General features: G+C 42.7%; 1 protein-coding gene across 4 annotated transcripts in view; it reads left to right on the top strand.

Annotated features, from left to right (window-relative positions):
* Window positions 1-16,016, top strand: part of PRICKLE2 (prickle planar cell polarity protein 2) — a 358,266-nt gene that overhangs the window by 282,126 nt on the left and 60,124 nt on the right. For all 4 annotated transcript variants that reach the window (XM_037040879.1, XM_037040878.1, XM_037040881.1 and 1 more), the window contains 3 exons: window positions 5,259-5,372; window positions 8,437-8,574; window positions 11,442-11,645. In XM_037040879.1, coding sequence (XP_036896774.1) covers window positions 5,259-5,372; window positions 8,437-8,574; window positions 11,442-11,645 — 456 coding nt within the window. The remainder of the gene's footprint in view (window positions 1-5,258; window positions 5,373-8,436; window positions 8,575-11,441; window positions 11,646-16,016) is intronic.

The raw sequence follows: 16,016 nt of genomic DNA, 5'->3' as shown, positions 1-16,016 counted from the left end.
CATTTAGATGATGGAGGGTAGTTGAATCTGACATCAGCCAAAAATGTATGACTTCTTTATTAGATTCCTGCTTTAAAAAAATAAAGATGCTTTTGATGTGGAAAATGACCCACCCAAAAATATAAGCCCTTTTCCCTTAAGATTCCTCTTTTTTGCCAAAGCTGACAGACTTCCCTTGCTAAAGCATGTATGTAGATTTGGAAGGAGACACGGGCAAAATTGAGTGAGTGTAGACATGTTCTTTCCCCTCCTCTGGGCCTCCATGATCCATTGGAGCAAACAGCGTTCCCAGCATTTTCCTGGCAACCTCATAGGTTGGCCTTGGGGGAAGAATACTTGGGTAACTCTAAATCTGTCAAAGTGTGGTCCGGGGTCACCTGAGAAGTGGTTAGAAATGCAGATTATCAGTCCTGCCCCAAGCTTACTGAAACAGAAATGTGTTTTAACAAGCCTTCTAGGTGGTTCTGATGCAAGCTAAAGTTTGAGAACCACCACTCTAAATAAAGCACTGTACCCACTTTTTAAAATTAGCACACTTTTCTCTCCAACAAGGAGTTATTGACTCTCTCTGTCTGTGCTCAGGCAGAAATGTTGCCAAAAGTGCAAACGAGCCCAGTCTCTCAAATTGGGTGAGGCCTTGCGCTGCAGACTTTATTTGCACACCAAGTTGACTAAGTTCTGACAATCCATCAGGCAGACTGCAGTTACTGCCAAACCTCCCTGTTGGGAGTAACACCTTAAATAAAGGCCCTCAACTACTTCATTTTCATCATCCAGTTTATTGTATTCAAAATGTTTTTGAGGGGGTGGGGGGGACTGTGTACCTAGTACAGCCTCACCCAGGGCAGAATCATAAGCGCTTCTACCTGGGAATGTTTAAATGAACCAAAGCTTCTAGAACACTCAACAGACCTGCTCTCAGTACATTAGTACACACAAGAGGAGAAATAAAAATGTCAGTATACCAGGTAATAGCTTGGTAATGGTCATCAATGACAAATTCTATTGGATCCACTTATTTGCTTATAAAAATTAACAAGTAAAACACATTTGGGCTAAAACGAAATGTACAGGGTTTTTAGGGGTGATGTCCAATTTAATTTTTGAACTGCCAGAAGGTAACTAAACATTTCCCCTGGTGTGTGTTTTGAGCTACATGGTAGTTTTGTTACAGAGATTCCAGAAGGTAAGGCATGCTGCCTTTCTGTGCCCTGCCAGACAGTTTGGGAATTCAGAAAGTGATTTCTCCCTCATTCCCATTGTCTTCTAATCTTCCTTGCTCAATAAAGAGCTTGGAAAGTCCAGATAAAGACCCAGTGCAGACACAGAAGCTGACCTGAGAAGGGTGAGTATTTTTCCTGGATTTGACTGTGCTTGGAAGTGGACTGGAACTGGTGAAGGACCAGCTCCTTGTCCCACCTCAGAACGAGTCAGATCACCTACCATACGACCTGAATGTGATTTGGTAGGTTGTTAATTAATATTTGCTGATTTGTTTTAATAAAGGGGCATTTCACTAACTAGGTAAGTTTTTAAGCTATCCACCAAATTATTGTGAGGAAATATTTTAGCACATTCCATATTTGTGGAATTATTGGAATACTGGTAGAAATGACACATGTTCAGTAGTGGTAAACAGTTGGCTTGAATTATAACACAAGATGTCTGGCCAGGAAAAATAGAGCTATGTTCCCAAAGAGTAGTCACTGCCTCTGTTGATTTAAGACTTTAGTCTTATACATATACCCCTATGTTCATGGCAGCATTATTTACAATAGTCAAGATATGGAAGCAACCCAAGTGCCCATCAATAGACAAATGGGGAAAAAAAGTGGTGGTACATGTATACAATGGAATATTACTCAGTCATAAAAGAGAATGAAATTTTACTATTGAATATTTGTGACACCTAGAAAGTAATATGCTAAGTGAAATAAATCAGATAAAGGCAAATCCATATGATTTCCCTTATATGTGAAATGTAAACAACAAGACAAATGAACAAATGAAACAGGAACAGACTCACAGATAAAGAGAACAGACCAATGGTTGCCAGGAAGGATGGAAGTTAGGGGGCTGGCTGAAAAATGTGAAGGGATTTAGAAGTACAATTTAGTAGTAACAGAATGGTCATAGGGATGTAAGGTACAGCATAGGAAATATAGTCAATGATACTGTAATAACTATGTATGATGTCAGGTGGGTACTAGAAATATCGGGGGGAACACTTTATAAAGTATATGATTATCTAACCACTATGCTATATACATGAAACTAATACAAAATAACATTGAATGCAAACTGTAATTGAAAAATAAAATTTAAAAAAAGAATTTGAGTCTTCAAAAGGGACCTCAGAATACAAAGATATTTTTTATCCCCAAGTAGCTCTAGAATTCTCTATCACTGTGTGTTTGGGACTCCTTTACCCTCCAATCTTTTTTTCTTTTTATTTTTTAAAAGATTTTATTTATTTTTTAGAGCATGGGAAGGGAGGGAGAAGAAGAGGAAGAGAAACATCAATCAGTTGCCTCTCACTCACCCCCAACCGGGGACCCGGCTTGCAGCCCTGGCATGTGTCCCAATTGGGAATCCAACCGGCAACTTCTCAGTTCGCAGGCCAATGCTCAGCCTACCGAACCACACCAGTCAGGGTTACCCTGTGGTCTCAACATGGTGTGGAACTTCTTTAATCCAGGGTGGACCTTGCCCAAGATGGGCAGTCAGGATCCTTCTCTGGGGAATTTGGATTTGAGCAAAACTAGTCAGTCTAGGAACTAAGGTTGAATAAACTCAAGTTTTAAGGCAACCCTAAGCTTTGAGATGGTGCAAAGCAGATCTTCAGAGAGAGAAGTATAGAGGATTGCTCTTAGAAGGGTGAGAATTGCTGACCAATCACCTCCCAGTGGTGGGGTCCACTTCCTCACAAGCTCTATTCTTCTGCTCTGCTGCTGGCTTTCTAGAGAAAACATCACACCTTTATAATAATTTGCTGTTTTTATCTCTGAAATAAAACTAGCTTAAATAGCATTTTATTCCTTGTAACCTTCTTGCTCAGACTCAGGCGGGGTGGGGCAGGGGTAACAGAGTTTGGTCTCACTCTATAAGCTGATGATGTTGCCCTACCTTTTAAAATGGAAGAAAGGCCAAGAAGCTTCTGGATTGCTCCATTTGGAGTATTCCAGGCTGGATAATATACTGGTTGCTATACATTCATGTCATCGTTGCTATTGAGGGGCAAATGCTCTGCCTACACTCTCATTTGCTCTGCCTACACTCTCATTCATGGCCACAATCTTATAATGAGGCTTCTGAGTAGTAATATAACTTGCTGAGGACACAGGGATGGTACATGGCCAAGCTGGGACTAGGGGTGCAGATCTCCTTGGCCATGCTGCAGAAGAAGCTTGAAAGGCTCCAACCTGAGCCAGCCTTGGGCAGTATCAGAGAGGGCTTGGCTCAAGGCATTGATTCAGAAGGGTTCTCAGGGATGACTCTGTTCTGGGCAGGGAAGAGGGAGCTGTGTGAATAATGGGTGATTGAGAGGAGGATCAGTCAAGCTCAACTTACATTGTTCATTAGCAAGCATCCACAGTGATTTATTCCATACTAGCATTTGTCCCTAGTGTTCTGTGAGTATCATGGGAGTTGTGAGAATGGCAAGGTGTTGCCGCAGCAAGGCCTTTCTACAAGCAATTCTTTGACTTGGGATGCAGAGCCCTTCTCTAAGACACAGAGATGGATCTGCTTTTATACCTAGCACTTACCTGAGCAGCCATATGGTGCTGGTCTCTGATGGGCTCAGGGCCAGCTTCTGATTCCAAACTAACTCATCATCTGGGCTTTTATTGCTTCTCTGGAAGACGGCTGGTAACCTGTGGGCGGCCCACAGAACCTGGAGCAGTTCCTTCCCATCCCAGGATGTGGCTCCCTGCCAGGTGCCTTCAGGGAGCAATTGCAGAGGCCCCCGACCTCCCAAGGCCAGCTAGTCTAGGATGAGAAGTCTGTTTATGGTTGCCTTTGGGATTTGATTAAGAGGATGATATGCACATGATGGTGAATGGTTACGATTATTTGTTACGAAAATAAAGATGGTTTTTGCATTTTTTTAAGGCCTAGTCATTGCGAAACCTTCTCTCTCCTTTCTCCTAACACTTATGACTTCATTTCTGGAGATCAAAGTAGACAGAGCTTTTGTAACTCTTCACCCTAGCATTCCCAAAATGTGTGTGTGTCCCAGACTCCCTAAACTCAGGGAATTAGACCAAATTTGTGGATTGTGACTAATATGATGAATTTAGAGCCCCAAGCCGTCTTTCTTCTCTGTTTTGTTGAATGAGTGCCTTGTTTCACAAGAGCTGGTCATGATGCTGCTAAGAGATAGTTGAAAAGTATTTTCCATGATGTCATCTAAGCTTGTGCGGTTTTGTTTTGTTTTGCTTCTCCTATATAAATGCATATCTTTTGTTTTGGTCAGCTTTCTTCCCCTAGTTTTGTACGCAGCTGGATGATAGAATGTTGTTTTCTTTTCTCAGGAAAATTAGATCTTGGTGCTTTCCAAAGTCATTGCTGGATTAACTGAGCCTTAGAAAATGCAAGAATTTGTCCTGTGATAAACAGGAGTATTCTAGGATGTACAGAAATACTCTTATTAATGGTGATTTTTTATTTCACACTCTGTATCCCAGATTTAGTGACTCGTTTTCTGACAGATAGGAGCTGCTGCCTGTCCTTACAAAGGGCCCTAGACCTGGAGAGCTTTTAATGTAGGTGGAGGCTGAGGGACCCAGGAGTTTGCTTAGTGCCAAAAATTGGCTTTGACTCCAGCACTGCCAAGGCAGGCACTGACATATCCCGTTGGCTCAGGAGGCATGTTACATGCTGGAGAAAAAATGGTAAAGTCAGCTCTCCGGGGAGACTGCCGAGAAAGCTTTACCCTCCGGGTCCACCAGCATATTTGCCCACTTCTCTTTTTTTCAGGAAAGTTTGATAGCTGCTTATTATTATTATTATTATTATTACTATTATTATTATTTTGTAGAGAGAAGGAAAACCTGCAAGAGATAGGTGATTTGCTGAACTCCTTTTTTAAGGAGGAATTCCTGTGCTTGCAGTGAGAAGCTCATGCTGTTGCTTCTCACTTCCCATTCTCCTTCCATGGGAATGGGACAGGGGAAAGCAGATTGTGTCCCACTGTGGGAGTCAACTTCCCAGAAAGTGGGAATGAGCGAGTTATCTGTGTGCCTTTCATTCTCCAGGTTCACCAGTACTATAGCTGTCTCCCAGAAGAGAAAGTCCCTTATGTCAACAGTCCTGGAGAGAAACTGCGAATCAAGCAACTATTACACCAGCTGCCACCACATGACAATGAGGTAAGGGGCTGGGGGGACCTCAAGAATACTTTTCTTAGACTCTTCTCTGAATTGCTACCTTTCTACAGTTAGAATGCTGGATCGGGGAGATCTCCAAAGAGAAATTCTGGCAATGTATTTTAGGTTTTAGCTTCCTTAACTAGAGCCAAAAGAAACTGAAGAAACTGTCGGACACCTTCTGGAGAGTGTTACCAAAAAGCAGAGTCTCATTATGGGCTGGATCCTCCTCTGAGCACGGCACTACTAGCTATTTGAGGGTAACCAGGGAGCACTAAAACGTAAAAGCTCTAGTCCAGGTTTTCTTAGTTGAAGAAGAATGCGGGAGGCTGGTTTCCTGAGCGTGTCAGATGATTGAGACTCCCTAGGCCAGTTCAAACCCTGCAAAACATTTGGGACTCCTTTATTTTCAGTATCACGTCATGTTAAATGTGTGTGTACATTGCCCACGGTACACAGCAGCAGAAGTTCAGTGTCCAGATTTGCAGCTCTGAAACTCTGTGTTTTTGTCATTTGAAGTCCGACTTGGCTAGGGTGACCCTTTCTACCCTTGAAAGTATGGCTTGCAGGCTGTCCTTTTCTTCTGAACCCAGACACACAGCACTGTAAGCCAGCTTTTCTTATGTTTGAAGATTAATTGGTCATAAGGGAAATTTGTAAATATGCTTTTAAAGGATCATTATGCTTGAGGGGGTTTAGATTTGTAAAGTAGAAATTAATTTTTAAGTATCTGGTTTGTAAAAATAGTAATCACATAGAATTGAATTGTCCACTGACCTCTGATTGCATTTTAAATAAAAACATAATTTTCAGTTGAAAAAAATCCATCCGCCAGCCTTCTACCAAGGGCCCCACCCATAAGCTAGATCCTAGGGGAAATGACTGAGTGCTTTTTTAGTCTTTACCTTCCCACATTTGAATTAAAAAGGATAAATCAGGAGACACAAAAATAGATTTGAGTAAGTGGAGCAAAAGCTTAAACACTGAAGGAGCTCCTAAAAAGACAGCCACGATTCCCTTTCCTATCGTTTACTTCAGACTTCATTAAAAATATATATAAGTAATGTTTTCCCTTTAAAGCTGAGAGCAAGCTTTGTAACCTGATGCCCAGTTAACTAATTTGGAAGTGAAAATTCGGGTTTTTACAAGGAGGAGGGGTGTGCCTTTCTTTAAAAGCATGTCCATAAAATATCAGTGGTATAACCATATATTCTGGGCTGTTCAGGTCCCTGTAGTTCTCTCTCTGATGTATCTAAATGAAGACTTTCTTTTCTTGTTAACTCTTTTTACGTGAGAGAGAGAACTGGTCTACTCTTTTCTGCTTTTAGTGGTTTATTCTGCTTACAATTAACTGGTTTCATGAAAAGAGACCTTTCAAATTCCTTCTTCCTGTTGGTGAGAATTCCTTACATGTGACCCAGAGGGCAGATTTTGCCTGTTGGACATGGCCCTTTTGAGAACAAAGGGTGATTCTAAAGTAAATATCTGACCATTCTTCCCCGCCCCCCGCCCTGAGAAAACAATTCTGGTACCTACAGCTGTACTGGTTTTCAAATTGGGATGCATCAGTCTCGTTCAAAAAGTTTCCCTGCAACCATCTGGATGACAAAGCATCTGAGCATTTCAATTAACCTTTCTGGTGCTCGGATTACTTTAAAGTAAGACAGGCAGTGTAAGTAGGACAATGTATACTAAAATGTGGTAGATATGGGACTTTGAGTAGAACACAGACAAGACAGTAAATAATATTGAACCATGTAATGAGAGAATCACTTCCTTTTAAATCGAGTGGTTGAATAATCAGGGAAAGTTCAGTTTGATGCTAGCAGGAGTATCACAGTTCTCCGAATCCTCCTAATATTCACTTTGAAGTTGCAGCATTAAGAATCTGTATTTTACCTGGCTGGTATAGCTCAGTGGATTGAGTGCGGGCTGTGAACCAAAATGTCATCAGTTCAATTCCCAGTCAGGGCACAGGCCTGGGTTGCAGGCCAGGTCCCCAGTGGGGGCCGTGTGAGAGGCAACCACACACTGGTATTTCTCTCACTTTCTTTCTCCCTCCCTTCTCTCTCTCTCTATAACTAAATAAGTAAAATCTTAAAAAATAAAAATAATTTTTAAAAAAGAATCTGCATTTTAGGATTTCCCACAAGCAAAAGTAGCCAGCTAGAATCTAACAATGTGGTTTTGTTCTAACTATATTTAGTTTATGGTGACCCTCTGTTTTTTGCAGGTAATACTGATTTTCCATTTATAATCTTAATATACTTTCTTTTTAAGTAAAAATATACAAGTTTTAAAATGTGAGTCCATTTTACAAGAGTATTAAGTAAGTAATAGTTTAAGACTATGACAAAATTTCTGAGATGTACAGACATAGAGAGATGGGAAATACTGAGCCAAATGTCTCTACTTTCCTCCCTTACTTCTGTGTCTGTGTTTGATAAGAAGGAGCATATCTTAATGTGAGTGGATGCATTAACCAAAGCCCGCAGCTGCTCTTTCCTCCTGCTCACAGTTGAGCAGGCAAGGAACCTGTGAAGCAGCACAGATACCCTCTGAGCCAATTCTTCAGCTCAAGCCTCTGGTTCCCCATTTTCCCAATAGTGAGATGGGAAAAGAGAAGCTGTGAACCTGTAAACAACAGTTCAGGCCTGCTGACCTGGAGTCGTCCATTGGTGTCAAGGACCACATACGTGGGCACATGGGCTTGAAAGTATGAGAACCCCATAATCAATTTGAAGATGAAAATCCATTTGAAAGGAGAAAGTCCTAGGTCTTGGATTGGATCTTAGTGTAGTGAACAGAATGAGTCAATGAGGAGGACGAACAGGTCCTGCCAAACCCTGGGCTCCAGAGTTTGGAACCTTTAGTGAGTAATTTTGCCTGTCAGCAGTCTTAGGCAAAGAATCATTTTAAATGTCCCCAAGCCCGGTGGTGTTAAAGTATGGGCCAGAACCATAAAACCAAATAGGAGCATGTTTAATGAGAAAACTCTGAGGCATGTGCTTCAGGAATCCTAAGGAGCAAGAGCAACTCTCCCATGCCATCCTCTGTGTCTGCTCAGGTCCGATATTGCAACTCCCTGGATGAGGAGGAGAAACGGGAGCTGAAGCTCTTCAGCAACCAGAGGAAACGCGAAAATTTGGGCCGAGGGAATGTCAGGCCCTTCCCAGTCACCATGACAGGAGCTATTTGTGAACAGGTGAGTGCAGATTCCAAGGCATGAAGACAGATTGCTCTGGCCCACGTTCACTCCACAGTCATTTTACTGAGTGCCTCCTCTGGGCCAGACATTGCTCTTGGCTGGGGAATACAGCAGTGAACAAAATATTAAAAACTTAATCTTTTAATAAGGTATACAGTCAGGCAATAACATAAACAAACAAGATAAAAAGAATATAGCAAGGAAGTGGGTTAGGAAGTGTTGGGAGTATGGGAAGGTTGTAGTTTTCATAAAGTGGCCTCGAAATGCGCCCCTCCCCCCACCAACCCTCAGAAGGTGGCTTCTGAGCAAAGACAAGCAAGAACTGAGAGGTTGAAGGATGCAGGCCTTGGGGGAGGGACTGCAGGGGAAAGGGAGCAGCCAGCTCAAAGGCCCTGGGGCAGTAGCATTTCATTTGTGTACAATGAATGGCCAGTTGGCCAGTGTGGCAGGGCAGAGGCGTGAAGGAGGAGAACTGACAGGCGGCCAGGTCCTGGAGATTTATGTATCCATGGAAAAGGGCCAAGCCGAGGAACAACATATGATGGATTTCTATTTTAAAATGAGTCCTTTAGAAAATGGAGTTTGCCTGGACCATGGGTCGGCCCCTTTCCCATGATCATTCCAGGACTGGTGACATTTAAAGGGTGGTAAACGATGGTCTCCTTGGTTTGAGGGTTCTTTAGCAAAGTGCATGAACCCCCTGCATGAACTCCCTGGGTTCAAGACTTTGGGTTTGTTTTTTTCTCCTACTCTTCTGTAGAGGGCTCAGGGCACGGTAGAGGAAGGTTTTAAAGAAAACAGGGTGGTGAGAATCCAGCCTGCTTGCATTCACCCTGCCCCTCCTCCCAGGTGCCAAAAGCCTTGCGATGCTAAATGCTGTTTTCCACATTTCACTTAGCCTGCTGTTTTTTAATATGCCCACCTAACTGCTTAAGCTCTAAAGGGACCCATTCAGGTGCTAAAGGTATGTGAGTTGGGTCTGTGAAAAGAAAATGAGAATAGTAGTACCTTAGGGGCCTGGATGCCATTTGGAGACTTCTTTTTTGTCATTGTTGGTTCTTTGGGGGAGAGGGGGATTTCAGAGGGATAGAGTAAGAAGGTTCATGTGGATGGAATGGAGACACTACTTCATAGGGGAGCCAAAGGACCAGAGAGAGGTCTGGTGGGGGGGTCTTCATCCTTAAGACACACCCTTGAGATGCACGTGGTCAGTATTTAAGATGTGAGATTCAGTTTGCTCAATTCAGGACCGCCAGCACTCTCAAATCCTTTTCCGGCAGCCATCCCATCTGGGCTCACCTAAGATAGAAGGAAGGTTGGGCATTTTGTGGGCAGATGTCAAAAATAGTATAGAATAGTGATAAGAGCATGGAGGCAGAAAGACCTAAGTTTGGCTCACATTTCTCCCAGATGACCTTGGCCGTGTTACTTCTCAGTTTTGTCATCTGCAAAGTGGGGATAACAAATGCCTACATCATAGAATTATGTTGAAGATTGAATCGGATTCTGTATTATTAAAGTAATCAAACAAGAGGCCCTTTACACTGAGTTGGCTCTAGTACTTTGTATGGTAGCCTACATAAGCAAACCAAAACCTAAGCCAGAATCCATGTACTGGAATCCAAGAAAATGAAACTTAAGAACACCAATCAATCACAAATGCCAACTAAGCCTTCCCAAATAAGGCAACTGCTTAAGTTACAACCAATCAAATCATTTCCTTGTTTTGCTTCCGTCCCTTTATAAGAACCTCTCCCTGAGTTCCACTCAGTGGAATGCTCCTAACCACCTTCAGTTTGGTGCTATCCAATTTGATTCATTATTTCCCCAAGTGAACTCTTGAAATTTTTAATGCACCCCAGTTTCTCCGTTAACAGTATTCTACCCAGTTCTACTAATGTTAAAAAAAAAGGAAGGTGCAGTATTTTTTGTAACATAATGTCTTTTTGTCTGGTCAGTCATGTGAATGAGCTCCCAGAGACTGTTAATATCTTTACTTCTTTATCTATAAAGCATTTCAACCCACAGGAGGTCCATGATGTAGGAAAGGTCTGGAAGTAGCTCTTCTACTCTCTAGACATTGACCCCAGAGCTCAGCCCCTCATGTGGGGTTGTGAACCTCATGGAGAACAGCGTGGTCAGCAGAGAGCCTTCCCCTGGACCCACTGCTTCACACTCTATTCCTCCCTCAAAGACCTCAGACCATATTGGTTTTATGCCAACACCAGCTGTAAGAATGGTTATCAGGGATTCTGCCTAGTTCCTTTCTATGTGGGGAATGTGAATGGGAAGATAGGGGAGGGAGAGAGAAGAAGCCCTTTCAAGAGTTAGGTCTTGGAAGTGGTGCCTTTCCAATCAAGACCAACATCCTTCCTCAGAAGATGTTAGAGGAATGGGCTAAAAGCATTCCACAAAGACTTTCAAAGAAATAGCTAAAGGCGGGCATGTTTTAATGAACCCACTCCCCTATCATCTTACAGCCCCCTCTCCCCACCCTCAGCCCCCACAGCCTACTCCTCCTGGTGTTAAACTTGGCTGTGCCTCTGGATGGCGTTTGGAGGATCTAAAAGATAATGAGACCTTCACTCTATGTAAGTCTGCGTCCTACCTGCTAGCATTTTCCTTTCTTCCCCACCTTTGGGAGTTCTTATTTTCTCACTCTATCTTCATCTCAACTTGGTGGCCCTCCTAAAGGAGAGTGCGGTGGGGGAGGGCACATACATAAAGCAGGTAGCACAGGGACTAGTTGGAAAATAAGTGCTCAGTAGTCTACTGTTGGTAGAGGTGGTGGTTATTCATCACCTGCGCATGGTACTGAGAGATGGGAGCCAGTGTTCACACTGACGTTTCCGTTTGCCTCACAGTGCGGTGGCCAGATTAATGGTGGGGACATCGCCGTGTTTGCATCACGCGCGGGCCACGGTGTTTGCTGGCACCCACCCTGCTTCATATGTACTGTCTGCAACGAGCTCCTGGTGGATTTGATCTACTTCTACCAGGATGGGAAGATATACTGTGGCAGGCACCACGCTGAGTGCCTGAAGCCGCGCTGCGCAGCCTGTGACGAGGTCAGTGCACTCTCCATGGGGTTTGCAGCCCTGCCTGTCAGCTCTCTGTTGTGTGACTAACACATCATCCAGTGGCTTCCTGCGCACACACACACAGACACACACACAAAAAAATCACAGACCACTCCACCTTCTTATATTAACCCTTTCCAGAGAGATGCCCCATCCCTTCCTGGTTGCTAGCTTGTCCGTGGCTGTGGCTGGATTTACTGAACATGGCAGTCTCATGGACATCCGTGTGGAAAGGCAGTTAGTTTCTGTAGCTGAGGAGACTCCTGGCATTAAGTCAGTTCAGAATGCTTAAAGAAAGAAAAACAGCATTGTACAGCTTTAGATTTCAGCCAGAATCTTGGGGAGAAAGTATCAGTAACAGTGTGCCACTTATATCTCAAGTTCTGTTTTCTTAACTTCATTGGGACAGATTGGTTTGAGAAGAGAACTGGTAGCATCATTTAATTTCCCCACAATATACCAGAGTTCTGGTGAGGACTCAGGAGGCAGATGGATACTCCATTTGGATACCACTGCCCCGCACTCTAAGAGGAACCTGGATTTGCTACCCGGAATCAGAAAACAGACAGAAACACAAGGCCTAGACCTGGTGCTTTCTCCCACCAGAAGCATAGCCAAATGTGATCTGTAACCTGGAGAATACAAAACCTGATTTAATTTTAAAGGTTTGGAGCTTATAGCTCAACAAAAAAACATTTAGTTTGGAGCAGAAAGGAGAATATTCTAAACCTGACCACTTTTAAGAGAATCATTTGGAGAAAATCTTGGACAGGGGTTTTCTCCTGCACAAAGTAAGAGTTTTGGTTCTACCTGACCCTAAAAACAAAAAATGTGAGACTGTATAAACAACACTGTATTTTTTAGTCAGAGTTTACTATGGCATGGGAGTTTCTTCCTTACAAAATGCCTATGAAAGATTCCCTGTTCTAGGAGGAAGTCAATCAGCCCTAACTAATTTGGATTCTCATGCCTTTGGTGATGTTCAAGAGAGACCCTTGTTCAAGACAGGTAGTTGGGAAACTGATTTCAGGTCCAGCCCCATGATTCTAGGCAGCCACTTTATCTTCATGGTTTGGTCTCCACATCTGAAAATGAGTGCTCATGATATGACCTATTATTTAATGGCAAAGAGAATGTGATGATTTATTTGCTCTGAAATTTTTGTTTATTGAGATATAATTCACATAATGTAAAATTCAACCTGTTAAGGTGTACATAGTCAATGGTTTTTAATATATTCACAGAGTTGTGCACCCATCTTTACTGTCAATCCCAGATCATTTGCATCACCCCAAAAAGAAAGTTTGTTGATAAGCAGAAACTTCCCTTTCCCCCCTTTGCCCAGGCCCTGGCAACCACTAATCTCGTCCCTGTCTCTATGGATTTACTTATTCTGGACATTTCATATAAATGGAATAATACAATATGTGACTTTTTCTGTCTGGCTTCTTTCACTCAGCATGATATGTTCAACGTTAATACATACTGTAGCATATATCAGTACTGTATTTGTTTCTAAGAATATTATTCAATTGTATGTATCTATCACATTTTGTTTAGCCATTTTTCAATTGATGGACATTTAAGTTGTTTCCACTTTATTTTTTTAAAATATATTTTATTGATTATACCATTACAGTTGTTCTATTTCCCCCCTTCATTCCCCTCCACCTGCACACTCCCTCCCCCACCATTCTCCTCCCCCCTTAGTTTATAACCACGTGTCCAAGTTCTTTAGATTCTATATTTCCCCTACTATTCTTGCCCTCCCCCCTATCTATTTCCTAACTACTGTCTATGCTATTTTCTGTACCTTCTCCCCCCTTCTCCTCCTCCCTCTCCCCTGTTGCTAACCCTCCATGTGTTCTTCATTTCTATGGTTCCACTCCTGATCTAGCTGTCCTCTTGGTTTGCTTTTGTTTTAGGTGTGGTTGTTAATAACTGTGAGTTTGCTGTCCTTTCACTGTTCATATTTTTCATCTTCTTTTTCTTATATAAGTCCCTTTAGCATTTCATATAATAAGGGCTTGGTGATGATGAACTCCTTGAACTTGACCTTATCTGAGAAGCACTTTATCTGTCCTTCCATTCTAAATGAAAGTTTTGCTGGATAAAGCAATCTTGGCTGTAGGTCTTTGGATTTCATGACTTGGAATACTTCTTTCCAGCCCCTTCTTGCCTGTAAGGTCTCTTTTGAGAAATCAGCTGACAGTCTGATGGGAACTCCTTTGTAGGTGACTGTCCCCTTATCTCTTGCTGCTTCTAGGATTCTCTCCTTCATTTTAATCTTGGCTAATGTAATTATGATGTGCCTTGGTGTGTTCTTTCTTGGATCCAGCTTCTTTGGGACTCTCTGAGCTTCCTGGATTTCCTGGAAGTCTATTTCCTTTTCCAGACTGGGGAAGTTCTCCTTTATGATTTGTTCAAATAAGTTTCCACTGGTGGCTGTTTCTTTCCCCCTCCTGGTACCCCTATAATTTGGATGTTGAAACATTTAAAGATGTCCTGGAGGTTCCTAAGCCTCTCCTCATTTTTTGAATTCTCATTTCTTCATTCCTTTCTGGTGGGATGTTTCGTTCTTCCTTCTGGTCCATTCCATTGATTTGAGTCCCAGTTTCCTTTCCATCACTATTGGTTTCCTGGACATCTCCCTTCATTTCAATTAGTTTAGCCTTCATATGTTCCTCTAATTTGTGACTATAATCAACCAGTTCTGTGAGCATCCTGATAAACAGTGTCTTGAACTGTGCTTCTGAGAGGCTGGCAATCTCTAGGTTGCTTAGAGTTGTGGGCTCTGGGACTTTGAGTTCTTCTTGTGCCATCTTTTGGGCTGTTTGTGCCTGTTACGTAGCAGGATCGGAGCCCTAGGTGTTCACCAGGGCAGGACAACTCAGTCGCTGGGTTGTGACGCTGTACTTGGGGGCGGGGTCAAAGAGGAACAATGGTGTCTTGTCTGCCGCCTCCAGCCTCGGCCCCCACAGGTGGCCGGTGCCACAGCTGCCACCATCACCTGGGCCCGCACATTTCGTCTCACTGCACGCGAGTGCGCCACTGCCATTAGCCCTCCACTGGGTTCGCCCCTTGGGGCCTGCCTGGTCCGTCTCACTGTACGCAAATGTGCGACCATAGTCAGTCTGCCCCACACCCTCACTGGGTCCAGGCCACTTGCGCGCCTAGTTCGGGGGATCTTTTCTGCCCAACCCTGCTCCGCTGCTGGCTCCGCCCCTCTTACCATCCCAGTTGAATGGTTAGTTGTTGTTGGACTTCTGTATAATTCAATTTTCTGTCCTTTGGCTGTGTCTTTGTTCTCCAAACCTTTGTTGTATCCAAACTTGATTGTGGGAGAAGGCACAGTGTTTCCACCTATGCCTCCATCTTGGCAGAAGTCCTAAGTTGTTTCCACTTTATAACTATTGTGAATGATGCTGTTATGAACATTCATGTGCAACTTTTCATATGCACATATATTTTTAATTGTCTTGAGTGTATACCAAGGAGTGGAATTGCTGGGTCATATAAAAATTCTGTTTAATTTTTTTAAATATATTTTATTGATCATGCTATTACAGTTGTCTCATTTTTTTGTCTCTTTTACTCCCCTCCACCCTGCACTCCCCCTCCCACCAGCATTGCCCCCCCCATGACTCACCCTCACCCCACCTGTGAGTCATATATGTAAGTTCTTTGGCTTCTCCATTTCCTGTACTGTTTTTAACCTCCCCCTGTCTATTTTGTAGCTACCATTTATGCTTCTTATTCCCTTACTTTTTACCTCCTTCTCTCCAATTCCCCTCCCTGCTGATAACCCTGTATGTGATCTCCATTTCTGTGATTCTTTTCCTATTCTAATTGTTTGGTTAGTTTCTTTTAGTTTTTGTTTTTGTTCTTATGTTCAGTTGTTGATAGCTGTGGATTTGTTGTCATTATACTGTTCATAGTTTTGACGATCTCCTTTTTCTTAGATAAATCCCTTTAACATTTTGTATAATAAGGGCCTGGTGATGATGAACTCCTTTAACTTGACCTTATCTGAGAAGCACTTTATCTGCCCTTCTGTTCTAAATGATAGTCTTGCTGGATAAAGTAATCTTGGATGTAGATCCTTGCTTTGCATGATTGTGAATACTTCTTTCCAACCCCTTCTTGCCTGTAAGGTTTCTTTTGAGAAATCAGCTGATAATCTTATGGGAACTCCTTCGTAGGTAACTCTCTGATTTTCTATTGCCACTTTTAAGATTCTCTCCTTATCTTTAATGTTGAGTAATTTCATTGTGATGTTCCTTGGTGTGTACTTCCTTGGGTCCAACTTCTTACGAACTCTCTGAGCCTCCTGGACTTCCTGGAAGTGTATTTGCTTTG

This window comes from Sturnira hondurensis, unplaced genomic scaffold (assembly GCF_014824575.4).
Source record: "Sturnira hondurensis isolate 20B ecotype Veracruz unplaced genomic scaffold, ASM1482457v3 Scaffold0002840, whole genome shotgun sequence".
Lineage (NCBI taxonomy): Eukaryota > Metazoa > Chordata > Mammalia > Chiroptera > Phyllostomidae > Sturnira > Sturnira hondurensis.
This window is presented reverse-complemented; position numbering and strand designations above follow the sequence as displayed.